Raw genomic sequence first — 15,243 nt, 5'->3', positions numbered from 1 at the left:
TTTTGGGACTTTGCTAGAAAGTGGACCACCTGAGATGGAACCAGAGTATACCATGAAAGGAAAGGTCTCACACGAGCAATGAAGCTGAAGGGTTGTCACTCCACACGTGAAGTCGCTGGACACAGTCTGAAGTGAAGCATGCTGACGTGGCAATCGTTGCGTTGGTTAGGTTGTGATCGGCAGATACAATATTATTTGATATGGATTGGGAGAGGCATATGGGAAAGTGGGCCCTATCCAATGGTTCCAGGAATAGGGGAAGTAGAAGCTCTATAGTGGAGATGTGAGGTTTCTGCTGTCTTAGGATTCAAAAAGACAATCTATAGTTAATGTTATCATCACATTATTTGGTAATTGGGTTAACTTTGAAAAGTCCTTTTGTTAAGGTTTGCTTTACAGTATCCAGTATCTTGTATATAGCTGTGCTATTGGTTGCTTCTGATCTACTTGGTCTAGGCTTTTGAGAGAGTCTGCATATCAATTACACAGCCTATAAATTAAAAATACTCAGTCTGTGTTTTAAAAACTTTGAGACATACAATTAATTTTCCCCCTCTCATATTAATTAACTAGTGATTTATATGACTACATTTTACTAGGAGTGTACATAAACACCATTCCCACCACCAGAAGAGTGTGACCCATCCCTCCCACCCACTCCCACCCCCCACTGTCCCAGGAAGCTGCATATCTACCCCTCACCACAAGGTTTATACTTTGGTGCCCTACTTACAATTTGTTCAGGTCCTGCTTTTAGTTTCCCTTTCAGATCTTCTAAGCCAACTTCTGTTGATGAGTGGGATCATCCCATACTCATCTTTATCTTTCTAACTTAGCTCACTTAACATAATTCCTTCTAGCTCTGTCCAAGATGGGTCAGAGAAGGTGGGTTCATTGTTCTTGATAGCAGCATAGTATCCCATTGTGTATATATACCACAGCTTTCTCAGCCACTCATCTGTTGTAGGGCACCTGGGTTGCTTCCAGGTTTTAGCTATTATGAATTGTGCTGCTATGAACATAGGAGTACACACACTTTTTGGTTGGGTGTTATGGAGTCCTAGGTGTATAAACCCAGGAGAGGAATTACTGGATCATATGGAAGGTCAATGTCTACCCTTATGAGAGTTTTTCCGACTGCTCTCCACAGAGGCTGGACCAATTTACATTCCCACCAGCAATGTAAAAGGGTTCCTCTGTCCCCACAACCTCTCCAGCATTTATTGCTGCTGTTCTTTTTGGTGTATGCCATTCTTACAGGAGTGAGGTGGTATCTTAGTGTTGTCTTAATTTGCATTTCTCTGACAATCAGTGACCTAGAGCAGTTTGTCATATGTTTGTTAGCCTTTTGGATCTCCTCTGAGGTGAATGTTTTGTTCATATCCTCTGCCCATTTTTGGATGGGGTCATTTGCTGTTTTGGTGCTAAGTTTGCTGAGCTCTTTATATATTTTGGTGATTAGTTTCTTGTCTGATGTCTGGCATGTGAAGATACTCTCCCATTCTGTGAGGGGTCTCTTTGTTTGTTTAACAGTTTCTTTGGATGTGCAGAAGCTTTTCAATTTGATGTAGTCCCATTGGTTTGTTTCTGCCTTAGTCTTCCTTGCAATTGGGTTTGATTCATCAAAGATGTCCTTGAGGTGTAGGTGGGAAACTGTTTTACCAATGTTGTCCTCTAAGTATTTGATTGTTTCTGGTCTGACATCCAGGTCTTTGATCCATTTGGAGTTGATTTTTGTTTCTGGTGAGATAAAGTGGTTCAATTTCATCCTTCTGCATATTACAACTCAGTTTTCCCAGCACCATTTATTGAAGAGAGCCTCCTTTTTCCATTTAATCCTTGGACCCCCTTATCAAAGATTAGATGTCCATATGTGTGTCGATTTCTTTCTGAGCTCTCAATTCTGTTCCACTGGTCTGTGTGCCTATTTTTTTCCCAGTACCATGCTGTTTTGATGATGATGGCTTTATAATATAGTTTAGGTCTGGGTGTGTGATGCCGCCATTTCTGTTTCTTTTCCTTAAGATGGTTTTGGCAATTGTAGGTGTTCTCAGGTTCCAGATAAATGATTGTAGTGTTTGTTCTATTCTCTTAAAGAATGTTGGTGGAACTTTGATGGGTATTGCATTAAATATTTATGTGGCTCTGGGGAGAATATTCATTGTGATGATATTTATTCTTCCAATCCATGAGCATGGGATATCTTTCCACTTCTTGGTATCAGTTTCTATTTCCTTGAGTAGTGACTCATAGTTTTCAGTATACAAGTCTTTCACTTCTTTGGTCAACTTTATTCCTAGGTATTTGATTGATTTTGCTGAGACAGTAAATGGGAGTGATTTCTGGATGTCTTCTTCTTCAGATTTAGTGTTTGCATAAAGAAATGCCACTGATTTTTGTACATTGATTTTGTAGCCTGATACCTTGCTATATTGCCTAATAACTTCCAGTAGTTTTCTGCTGGATTCTTTAGGTTTTTCTATGTATACTATCATATCATCTGCAAATAGTGAGAGCTTGACTTCTTCCCTTCCAATCTGTATTCCTTTGATTCCTTTCTCTTGCCTGATTGCTATGGCAAGAACTTCCAATACTATGTTGAAGAGTAACGGTGACAGTGGACAGCCCTGTCTAGTCCCCGATCTGAGGGGGAATGCTTTCAGCCTCCGTCCATTGAGTGTGATGTTGGCTGTAGGTTTGCTATATATAGACTCCACTATCTTGAGGAATTTCCCATCTATTCCCATTTTTTGTAGAGTTTTGATCATGAATAGGTGTTGGATTTTGTCAAAGACTTTCTCTGCATCTATTGAGATAATCATGTGGTTTTTGGCTTTGTTTTTATTGATGTGGTGAATGACATTGATTGACTCCAAATATTATTGTATTACTATTGATGTATTTTTGAAATTCTTTCAGTAAGTGCTTGATGTATTTAGATGGTCCCTCATTGGTTGCATAGATGTTAATGATTGTTAAGTCTTCTTGGCTGATTGATCCTCTAATCATTATGTAATGTCCTTGCCTATCTTTTATTACTTTATTTAAAAATCTATCGTGTCTGAGATGAGAATGGCTTCTCCTGCCCTTTTTTGTGGTCCATTAGCCTGTATGATAGTTTTCCATCCTTTCACTTTAAGTCTGTGTTTATCTTGTTGTGACAGATGGGATTCTTGCAAGCAGCATATGTTTGGGTTATGTTTTCTGATCCATCCCCCCACTCTGTGCCTTTTGATGGGTGATTTTAAGCCACTGCCATTTATTGATATTATGGATTTAATGTATTGTAGTGCCATTGTTCAAAAAAAAATTTTTTTTGTTTTCTCTGATATATTGCCAGTATTATAGTGATGTTCTTGTTTATAAGAGGTCTTTTAGAAGCTCTTTCAGGGCCGGTTTGGTGATGGTTGCCTCCTTTAACTGTTGTTTGTCTAAGAAGGTTTTGATCCCTCCATCTAGTTTGAATGAAAGTCTAGCAGGATATATTATCCTTGGTTGAAACCCTTTTTCATTCAGGGCTTGATAGATATCTTGCCATTTTCTTCTGGCTTTTAGAGTTTTAGTTGAGAAGTCTGCAGATAATCTTATGGGTTTTCCCCTGTATGTGACTTTTTGATTCTCTCTTGCACCCTTTAGGATCCTTTCTTTATCCTTACTTCTTTTCATTGTGACTATGATGTGTCTTGGTGTCTTCAGGTCTGGGTTGATTCTGTTTGGTACTCTCTGGGCCTCTTGAATCTTGATGTCCTTTCTGTTATTCAGGTTTGGGAAGTTTTCTTCTATTATTTCCTATAGAATGTTTGCTTCCCCTTCCTCTCTTTCTTCCTCTGGCAGGCCAATTATACTAATGTTACTTCTTTTGAGATCATCCCATATGTCTCTGTTGTTGTTTTCAGTGTCTCTCAATCTCTTTTTGAGCTCTTTCACCTTTCTTCATTTTCTCTAACTCATCCTTTGTCTGACTAATTCTGTTTTCTGCTTCTCTTAGTCTGCTTTCCCTTGCCTCCGCTTCTTTCTTCATTACAACTATTTCAGCTTTCAGTTCTCCAATTGCCTCAAGATAATTAGTATTTTCCTTGGGGTTCTCAACTGTTGTTTCCCTAATACTGCCATTCCTTTCCTCCAAGGTTGTTTTCATTTCTGTGATTAATAAGTTTATTGTTGCTTGCATACTTTTATTATCTATGGTTACTTCTGGCTGATTTATAGTTTCTTCTGGGCTCTTGTCTTCATTCATTGGAGTAGCAGTTTTATTTCTTTTTGATCTACCCATTTTTTTAATTTATATGTTTCTTTTTTATGCTCTGTTTTTCTCAGCTGTTGTGTCTTGAGTACAAGCAACACTGTACTAAATACCGTTATGACAATTACACTCAGCAACCTCAGGAATTACAGTAGCAACTTAAGCAAGTATTGAAGCAGTTTAATCACTACCAATTAGCCAAAAACTTTCTCCAGTCCGTGAAAAAATAGTAACCAAATCCCAGTGAAAAAGAAAGAGAAAAGAAAGAAGGGATAGCAAGAATAGACAGTTATACAAATCTACTGTCCTGTATATTCTAGGGGTCACAAGAGGGGAAAGGGAACTAGAGCAGAGACACACACATAGAGAGTCCACTCTGAGTCAGATTTCTTCCCCCAAATAATTCACAAATTCAGAAAGGCAAAGAAGAAGAAAGGAAGAAGTGTATGACAAGATAAAAAAACAAAGAAAAAAGAGACAATTGAGAGAAAAGGGAAAAGATAAGAAAAAGAGCTGTAATTAAAGAGGAGTGAAAGGAAAGGTTTTTTTTGATTACTTTATTTTTAATTTAATATAATTTAATTTTTTAATGAGCTAGGAGGAGGAGGGAGGGGAGATCCTGTAGAGGAGGTAGGGGTAAGGAGACAAGTTCCTCCCACAGTAGATAAGATGCCAACTACCCTAGCAATGCAAGATACCCTAAGAGTTAATTCTGATCAACCTAAAGGGGGGGGGAAGATATATGCCTTTATATAATATTAATAATGAAATAGAGCAGGGTAAAAAAAAAAAAACCCTTTCCCAGATTACCTTAAACCTCGTGATCAGAGGCAGCTGATTGTTAAGAATGAGAAAAAAAAACACCTCAGGAGTAGACAAGGATAGCTGAAATAGACAGTTATGCAAATCTACTATCCACTGTATATTCTAGGGGTGGCTAAAGGAGGAAGGGAAGTTGAGCAGAGACACTCGCAGTGAGAGTCCACAATGAGTCAGAATGCTTCCCCAAAATAATTCCCAAATGTGTATCAGTGAATTCAGTGAAAGCACACTGTTTGGTGGTGTGGGGGCTGGGGCCTGTGGCTTTGGAAGCTGTAAGGATGACAAGAATGGATGACAAGAATGAGAAAAAGAAAAAAAAGAAGGAGAGAAAAAAGAAAAAGAACAGTCATAAAAGAGTGGTGAAAGGAAAGAGTTTTTTTTTAATTTATTTATTTTTAATAATTTAATTAGCTATGCAGAGTAAGGTGTGGGGGGTTGGCTACTTAGAAAGATAAAAGGCCAGAGGTTTCAGAAGGGTATAGACTTAGAATGAATGATACTCCCTGGTGGGTCAGGAATTTGGTAAAGACAGAAGCTCAGCAGGGGAGCCTGCTAGGAGCTGGTCCCCAGGGACTGGTTATGAGGGGGGGAGGGGGAGGAGGTGCGCTTTATAATTAAATGGAAAAAAAAAATTTTTCCCCTTTTTTTCTACTCTATTTCTTAACCCAAATTAAGTCACCGCTAGGACCCCTTGGTGTCACTGCTAGGACCCCTTATTGACTGGCCTACTAAAGGCAGAAAATCCTACCGTTTCCAGAAGATGTGGTCAGAGCTCAAGCCACTAGCAGCTTCTCAGTCCACCATCTTCTGGGAACCCCTAAGTATGTATTTTTAAGTAGATATTTTAGTATTTAAAACATCTAAAATGGCAATTTATTTCCTAAACCTTTTGACTGAAAATATCTCATTAGAAGGATGTACTCAAAGAATAGCCAATTTATTTACAACAAGTAACAACAAAGATACTACAATATGCAATAGGTAGAATAAGAAAACTCAAATTTTATGGGTATATGTTCACTCAAACAAGAATAGATCATAGAAGCAAGAATATTTATATCATTTTAAGTTTTTAGCAGTCTAAAATTTGATTAACTTCCTGTTTTTTTTCCTGGTTAATTTGTCTTTATCAAATGGCAAATATCAAGTAACAGTAAGTGTTAATAAGTATCAGACATATTAAAATTATTATCATTCTCTTAATTTATAAATTTTTTCATGTCTTTTTACCTCATAGGTGATGGCTCTCAAAAGTTTTTTTCTTCATTACCCTGTGGTGGAGTTGGAGTGAGTATAAATTTGTATACTGATTTTCTTTTTAAATAATATAAACTTTCATAAATCTATTTTTATTTGTCTTTTCAGCTTTGCTTAAGAATATTGCTCAGTAAATTTTATCTTGAACTGATCTGGGTGTGAGCCCCTGGGTCCCCACTGCAAGGAGGGATGCTTCACAAAGGCAAAACAGATCTGCAGGTGTCACTCTTTCTCAAATTCTCTCTGAATTTCTCTCTGTTCTATTCAATAAAACGGAAACAAAATGGCTAGCCTCCAGAAGCAGTGGATTTGTAGTGCTGGTATGGAACCTTAGTGATAACCCTAGAGGCAAAAAAAATCTTAAACTTTAAATCTACTTGCAAAATTTATAGTGGCAATATTAAATGAAATTGTGGATGACCTTGTCAATAAATTTCAAAATGGAGACAATGGCAAATTAAACTAAATACATAGTTGTGTGTGCTTTCACAGGTTCCATGTTCATGAAACCAGTTTTGATAAAATTTTATCCAGCTCTAGCAAAGGTAATGTAAGAGAATTTGACTCAAGTTTTGCAGCAGAATCAGTTTTCAGTAGAGTCACACTGAGAGTGCACATACATTGTATTTTTTATGAAAATGACATAAACTTCATATTGGGGCTTAGCACTGTGAAAGACTTTCTTTGAAAGTCTCTGTGATCATTTTGTCTTCTATAATTAACGAATTTTTTTACAAAGGATATTCACCCTATATTTCAAGGACAAATTTGTTCTGATTCTGCAATATATGAAGAAAAATGTTTATGTATTTTTGATGATTAGAACATACCCTATAACCTTCAATCTGTTTAAAGTTAACCCTTACCAGTAATAAGCCATCATCTTGTATGACTAAGTGCTAAATCATGTCATAAGAGTGTAATTTTACATCATATTTCTAAGGACTATAAATTTAGGTCAATTATATTTTTTGGATATGAAGGGCAAGATCACAATTAGTCCTATGTGTGTTATGCGCTAGGCTATAGTTTTCCATAATTAAATTTTATTGTGAGAGATTTCATTTATTTTTTCATAATATTATCATTCTAATTAAGCTAGACTTATGAAAACTAATTTCCTGTTTGTTTTTTCACCTGTAACTCTACCTTGAGAAATAAGGATTGCAAATGCAACAAATATTTGCTAGGGAGTGAGGATCATTTTATGTATGAGATACTGAAGATCCCTAGAGGTGAACTTATTCTTCTTGATAATATGATAAGCATGATAAAAGATGAAAGGCTAAAAGTATGAGGTTGTCAGGCATGTCTACATGGAAGATTTCCATAAGAACTTTTACTTTTTAATTTTTTTTATATTTACTTATTTTCCCTTTTGTTGCCCTTGTTTTTTATGGTTGTTGTAGTTATTATTGCTATTATTCATGTTGTCATTGTTTGGGGTGCCAGGGGCTCGAACCAGGATCCCAATGCCAGTCCTTGCACTTTGCACCATGTGCCTATAAGAACTTTTAAGGTTCTTCAAAATGTTTCAACTTCAGCAGGCCAGGTGAACTCCCAGGAGCCTTCTTGAAATGTGATTTATTTAGCATGTCTCCTTTGTGCCAACTTACCTGTGAAATTCACTTTTTGACCACCAGACTAGGACAATCATCACTCTACATTATTTCTTGCTCATTTTCAGCATTCGTCTTATAAAGTCAGGAGTTTACAAATTCTTTCTGGAAATGAGAGACTAGCGAATCTGACTTTCAAAATGAATCTCCCTGGATTTTGTTCTTGTTTTCTGATATCCCATGTGTCCACTTTAAAAAAATGGCTAGTTACCTTCAAATGGGGCAAAGATCAAAACAAAGCTAGTGACTAAGTAGTGAGTGTATTGATGGGAAGAAAATCGAAGCTGTTAAAAGAGCAGTAGTCACACCCCACTCCCACTCATTTACAAGTACATTTAATTCATGACACAGTGATGAAATGAGAACAGTTCCTTAGGACCCACCACCCAATTCTGACCTGGGTTGTACCCATAACTCACTGTCCTTTAAACATAGTTTCTGTACTCAACAGCTTAATCCCAGAGGTAATTTCTTAGTCTTTAGTCTGCACTATTCAAATAAACAGATGTACTCAGGTACTGAGTAGTCATTAGCCTTTCATGTCTAACATCAATTACAGTGAATGTGATAGAATAACTTCTTAAAGACATCTCTAATTGTTGACCTACACTTGGTGGTGGCAGCAGAGGCGGTGAGTGAATCTAGTTTGGGCAAACAGAGGCTTAAGGAGGAAGACTGGATTAATTTAACTCCATCAATACTGGAGAGTCAATATCTCTTTTTTAAAATTTTAAATACATATATTTATTTATTTATTTATTTTTAGGACAGAGAGAAACTGAGAGATGAGGAGGAGACAGAGAGGGAGAGAGAGACAGAGAGACATCTGTAGACCTGCTTCAGCAATTGTGAAGCGACCCCCGTCACCTGTTGGACCCCCGTCACCTGTTAAGTGCACTTCATACTATGTGCACTTAACCCAGTGTACCACCACCCACCGCCTGGCCCCTGAGAATCAGTGTCTCCATCAAACTGATCTATAGTTATTCTGTTGCTATTTCTGTATGCCCAAGTTTATGTGTATTTGTTCATGTGTATATGTGCAGGTGTGTTTTTGTGCCTAGGAATGCACTTACGTATATGCTCAAAAAGCTTGTTTTTGTTGAGGTTTTAGAAAATTAGATTGGGCATAAGGTGTTGTAGCCGTAATGCATATGACTTACATATGACAGGTCCAGGTCCAATTCCCAGCAGCACTAATTGTCTGAGGTGCTCTGGCTAAAAATAAATAAATAAAAACTACAAGAGTTAGATTCTATGTTTTTTTTGTGTGTATTTTTCAGGAATATTTTTTCCAGAGTCAAAGCTTTGAGCATACATAATTTCATAGCTTCTGAAACACATTTTTTTTCTGCATTCAGATAAACAGAGAGAGAAGAAAGGGAGAAAATACCATAGGACCAGAGCTTTCTCGGGTGCAATGTGGCAAATCCATGTAATGCTGGAGATCTGGAGATCTAACCTGAACTGAGGTCATGATAAGGCACATGACCTTACCCCACAAACTATCTCACTATCCTAAATCAAATTATTGTTATTGTTGTTGTTGTTGTTGTTATGTTACCAGAAGAAAGCTCAGATCTAGCATATGGTTATGTGGGGGAAAATCAACTTAGGACCTTGGAGCTTCATGCATTAGAGTCTGTTAACATAACCATTATGCTATCTCCCTACCCCAAATTATTTTTACACAATCTGGAACCATCTTGATCCCTAATTTTTTTTGGCTTTGATATAAATACAAAAAGAAAATTTGAGTCCTCTTTATTTGAAATGTCCAGGACAGTCCTAGACATATTAAGTGGACAAATGAGCCTTGGGTAACCCAATCTAGCTACACTGGGACACCTTAGAAATACTGAAAGTCACTGGAATTGCCTTTATCTTAACACATTCTGCTTCAAATTATCTAAAATGGACCTTGGGCCAGCAAAATAGCTCACGAATAGTGCACAGCTTTGCCGTGTGCACAACTCATGTTTATTCCTGGCACACTGAAGGTAGCTTCAATTCTGTGATCTTTCCCATTCTCCCTCTGCCTCTTTGCTTCTACTTAAATAATAATAATATATACCTTATTTTAAAATGAATTTATTATCAAATCATCTAAGATAACTTTAAAATCCCCAAATAGTTAAAGTTTTCCAGCCATTAGAGAAAACTCAAGTTATTTAAACTACATGCCTTTTTACTATTTACCTCTTGGTATTACCTACTAAATACTGGTGGCTTAGTGGACTTTAGGGCAAATTACCTGAAATATTATTAAAACAGACAATCTCCACTTCTTGTTAGATGGAAGTGATAATTTCATGGTGTTGGCTAAATAGTCAATGGGTGAATGGTATATAACAAGCCCTAAATTGTGCTCTCTGAAACTGCATTCAGAGCAACAATTTGAATGTTTCCAACTTCTACTGTGCTTGATTCTCATTGTTTAGTTGCTATGGCATGACTCATGTGATAACTGTGTGATTATACTATAAGAAAACTCACTAATTGAAAAGACCATCTTGCCAGATCCCAGGACTTGGTTATTCTACAGTAAAACAGATAATCAAGGGTCTCAGCAAACAAAAGTCAGTGCAGGACTACTTTAATGTTCACTCCTCAGGGTATATCACTAAAAATAGTAATCATTTTCCTGGCCATCTGATCTACTGCTGTGTGAAGAAATCTTGAAGTCATTTCTCAGTCTGATTTTTTTTCTCTACTCTTGATAGGCCACAAAAAAAAAAAAAAAAAAAAAAAAACCACAAAAGCAAGGACGAGCAGGCTTTTATGATAATGTCGTCATCAACTCCCAGCTTCAAACGCTTCTGCGGCTTTTGAGTTGTCATTTATAACTTGGAACTGAATCGACCCATAATTCCCCTGATACACTTAGAGAAATTGATAACAGACTCTGCACTTCTTTTATGGCTCTGAGGAGGCAACTCCAATCACATCACTATTGGCAGGCTATATTATTTTTTGACATGGTTGTAAAAGTATAAAGGGGCTTATGGCATTTGTTTAGATGAGGAATGGGCTCTCAAGCTGTGCTGAGGTTTACAGGACCAGATTAGTGAGAAGCAAAGGGAATATGATGTTTGCAAACAGGATATGATTTTATATATAAGTTTGGGTTTCATGCTCTATTCCCTGGGGAAAACCCTGCAGACAGCAGAGAATTCTACTTTTATCCTACAGCAGACAAGTTTTTAGTGGCAAAAGAGAATAAACGTGGTCAATGGGCAGTGTCAGAACCTTGGTTGGAGAAGGAGTTACTGTGGAAGAAGCAAAACAATTCCCTGGGAGAAATGAGACAGTACAGAGGATGGCCACAGTTTCTGCCTGCTTAAGTGGTCAGGATCAAAAACATGATTCTGAGGTTTAATCAAAGCACCTTATTCAGCAGCAAATCAAGTCTGAACAAGAGGTCAGTTTTTCATTCCAAACTTTATTCTGTCCACATTCTATTTTGTTTATGCATAAATCTGTCACACTGAGTGTTATGGATGCCATTTTTGTGATTAGTAAAAGGAGATGGGATAAAAGATTAGGTGATTGTGGAGAGGCAACTTAAGACTCATTTGAATTTTTCTGAGTTTTTTGTTTGTTTTAAGTAGGCATCTCAGTTATATACTAACTATGCTCACTTCACAATACAGTTTTGTATGAAATAACATTTATTTTATTAAGCCTTATTTTAAAATGTAGGTACTGTAATACATACATTTTTCATACATAGGGAAAATACCATTGTTTCACACAATATATACTTTGTATTTTCTCATTTATGTCATCACACTGGTCTTCCAAATTTTCCTCAATATTATTACAAAATAAAAAATTCAGGTTAGGGGAAGATAGCATAATGGTTGTGCAAAGAGACTCTCATGCCTGAAACCCCAAGGTTCAATGCACTACCATAAGCTAGAGCTGCTCTGGTAAAAAGAGAAGAAGGAAAAAAAAAGAAAAAGAAAAGAAAGAAAGAGAAAGAGAAAGAACGACAGAAAGAAAGGAAGGGAGGAAAGAAGGAAAGAAGGAAGGAAGGAAGGATGGAAGGAAGGAAGGAAGGAAAGAAAGAAGGAAGGAAGGAAAGAAGGAAGGAAAGAAGGAAGGAAGGAAGGAAGGAAGGAAGGAAGGAAGGAAGGAAGGAAAACTGGGGGAGGGGCGTTCTGGCGGTAGGGCACCGGGTTAAGCGCACATGGCATAAAGTGCTCGGACTGGAGTAAGGATCCAGGTTCAAGCCCCCGGTTCCCTGCCGCTTCACAGGCGGTGAAGCTTGTCTGCAGGTGTCTTTCTTTCCCTCTCTCTGTCTTCCCCTTCTCTCTGATTTCTCTCTGTTCTTCTATCCTATCCAACAACAAGGATATCAATAACAACAATAATAATAACAACCATAACAATAACAACAAAAACAAGGGCAACAAAAAGGGAAAAAAAATAGCCTCCGAGAGCAGTGGATTCGCAGTGCAGGCGCTGAGCCCCAGTGAAAACCCTGGAAGCAAAAATAAAAACGGGCAAATTTCTTAAAAAATTCTCTGACCTCTGTTGCATTTATTTTTATTACCAAGTTTATGAACATATATACAATTTAATTTAAAGTAACAGTAAAGTATGATTAATGTAATTTTCTCTCACTGCTTAATGGGACCTTCTTTAAAAAAAATCAGTATTTCAGAAAGCATAATATGCACCATCATATGAGAAATAAATGATAGGAAAAAAGGTAACAAATAAGTTTGGCTGTTAATGATCAGACAAGGTGCAGTAATGTAAAGATGGACATAAAGGAGACCACTTTTCTCACTTGTTCATAGCCTATTCATTGGGGTAATTTGTTTAAAGGGTCTGCTATGAGAATAAAGAGGAGACTTTCTAAAACATAGGGAAATAACTGGTGTTTCTTTGCCACATGCTAAACCTTCAAGAATATTTATGAATTAGTGTGTCTGTGAATGTAATGGGAAGAGATAGGGAAAGGGAGAAAAAAGGAGTGGGAGGAGAGGGAAAGGGAGAGGGAGAGGAAGAGGGTAAGATATGTGGGTGAGGGAGACAGACAGGAATGGGGCTGAGGGATAGAAAGGAGATGGTTGGACAACAGGTGGCAGTGACACCATGTTTTTGGCAATCTTACTAAGCTGTTGTTGATTACTGGGAATTTCTTTTTCTCTCAAAAGGAAAATAAAATTTAAAAATGAAAGAAAGAAAAGAAATGTTTATGCCAGAATTTTAATACCACTGGTTGTTTGAAAGTGACTCAGGAGTCCTTTCCTTTTACCATAAGCACATACAATGTGAGTTACTCCGACTCACTTATCCTGGGCAGCACACATCTCTTATTAGTCACAGAAAGCAGTGGGGATGGTATGTGTTTCTCACATGAAGTAGCCAGGATGCTGTTGATTTCCCAAGTATTACTGCTTAGTTTAAACCTGAGTTGCAATCAGTGCTTCATTTCCCTCTTAGCTGCTATCAGAGTTGCATCACAATCCTCTTCCCTCTAGCATTATAAAAGGATCCACCCTTATTTTGAATCTCTCATCCCCTCACCCCCATTCTTAATTATTGTATTTAGATTTTCATTAGTTTTAAACTTGATGCAAATACAACTTTCAGGACTACCTCCCTCCCCCCAGGAGACCTGGAAAAAGTAGAACTGATAAGCTGTCTTAATGAAATTGGGAATTTTTTTTCAAAATTCAAATTTTACAGATTCTATGGAAAAAAAAAAGAAAAAGGTCACGTTGCTCCAGATTTCTTGGAAACTATACTACAAAGTATAGTGCATGCCCAGGAATTCCTTCTACATACAAAGAAAGGTTCCAGTCTTTCATCGATTATGCTAATTTAGTATAAGAGTTACAAGGAAGTAGATAATACTCCCACAGAGATAAATATATCCATTACTCTGTGTATATTACAAAAGTGCAAAGATAGCAAAGACTCTTTCAGACTCTAATGTCCACTATAGGAAAGGAAAATTAGAAATGAAAAACCTTATCTTCCTAAATTTACTTAGGTGTAGCATCCATCTGCTATTAAATTCTTTGGGTTGCTTTTATAACATGAGTAAGTCTAACTGGATGCATTTTGAAAGTTTATTTTAATTCCCTTATTTAAAATAAACAGGACTACAACAGAGTTCTTGAGACTTATATGTTGCTACCTGTTGGATTGCACATTTATTTTTTTCTTTCAGGCTTATGGCTTGAGCTTGGTACCTGCACCATTAATCTACCATTCCAGGTAGCCATTAAAAATAATAATTATTTATATTTCCTTTAATCCTCTCCCCCTCTCTCTCTCTCTCTCTCTCTCTCACACACACACACACACACACACACACACACACACACACACACACACTGTCTCTCTTCTTTCTTTCTCTTTCTTTTTTTCTTTCTATTTGATAGGATAAAGAGAAATTGAGAGGGGAGGAGAACATGGAAAGGGACAAAGAAAGACACCTGCAGTCTTAGCATTAATTTAAAGAGGAATATAAGGAATAATACGATCCTTAGTTAGGACTCAATACATTGAAAGTTCAGGGAGAATATGGGAATTTGTGAAGATTACTCAGATTTATTTGTTGCCATTATCTTTTTTTTTTTTTTTTTTTGCACATAAAGATGTGGACAGCTGCTGGGGTGGGGTGGAGGGTAGGCTAGGCGGATAGCTTTGTTCTATCTCTATCAAGAACACATGGATTTCCTGCCTCCTTAAAAAAAAAAAAAAAAAAAAAGGAAAAACTTGTAGATGAAGTGCAGTAATGTGGGTTCCACAAGCTGGAGTTGCAGAAACACCCTGAGATCCTGAGTTCTCTCTTAAGATCTAAACTTGGACATCTGATGGAATTCAAGAATAAGGGTACAGCTATTTAATAGTCAGAGATCTCGGACTCACTAGTTGTTCCTGGGCTAAAAGATGTCTGGATAACTCCAAATCTACCAGGTAGTTTCACAAACTGTCTCTCTTAAGACTTTATGAGTACTAGAGTGGTTATTGATAGGTGAAGTGGTGACTGCATTGGGAGATACACCCCTTGTATTCTGTAATCTTGTGAACCACAAATTTAAAAAAATTATAATAAAAACACTCTTAGCAACATTGTGTGCTCTGAGGTTGTAAGTCTCTAGGGAGGTAATTTGAATATAGCTTCCTAGATAAATTATGCAACTGCTGATTAAATACAGTACTTGGACTCTTGCTCAATTTGAAATATAATGAAAATGAAAGCGAGACTTACTACCATATGTAAAAGGAAAACTGAGGCTCAAACTGGAGAGGAACTCATTCAAAGCACACAATTAA

The 15,243-nt window shown here is 37.1% G+C and overlaps 1 protein-coding gene across 6 annotated transcripts in view; it reads left to right on the top strand.

Moving 5' to 3' along the window:
* HDAC9 (histone deacetylase 9) overlaps positions 1 to 15,243 on the top strand; it is a 1,141,821-nt gene that overhangs the window by 819,641 nt on the left and 306,937 nt on the right. For all 6 annotated transcript variants that reach the window (XM_060196121.1, XM_060196126.1, XM_060196123.1 and 3 more), the window contains one exon: positions 6,303 to 6,352. In XM_060196121.1, coding sequence (XP_060052104.1) covers positions 6,303 to 6,352 — 50 coding nt within the window. The remainder of the gene's footprint in view (positions 1 to 6,302; positions 6,353 to 15,243) is intronic.

Source organism: Erinaceus europaeus, chromosome 8 (assembly GCF_950295315.1).
Source record: "Erinaceus europaeus chromosome 8, mEriEur2.1, whole genome shotgun sequence".
In the NCBI taxonomy this organism is placed as follows: Eukaryota; Metazoa; Chordata; class Mammalia; order Eulipotyphla; family Erinaceidae; genus Erinaceus; species Erinaceus europaeus.
This window is presented reverse-complemented; position numbering and strand designations above follow the sequence as displayed.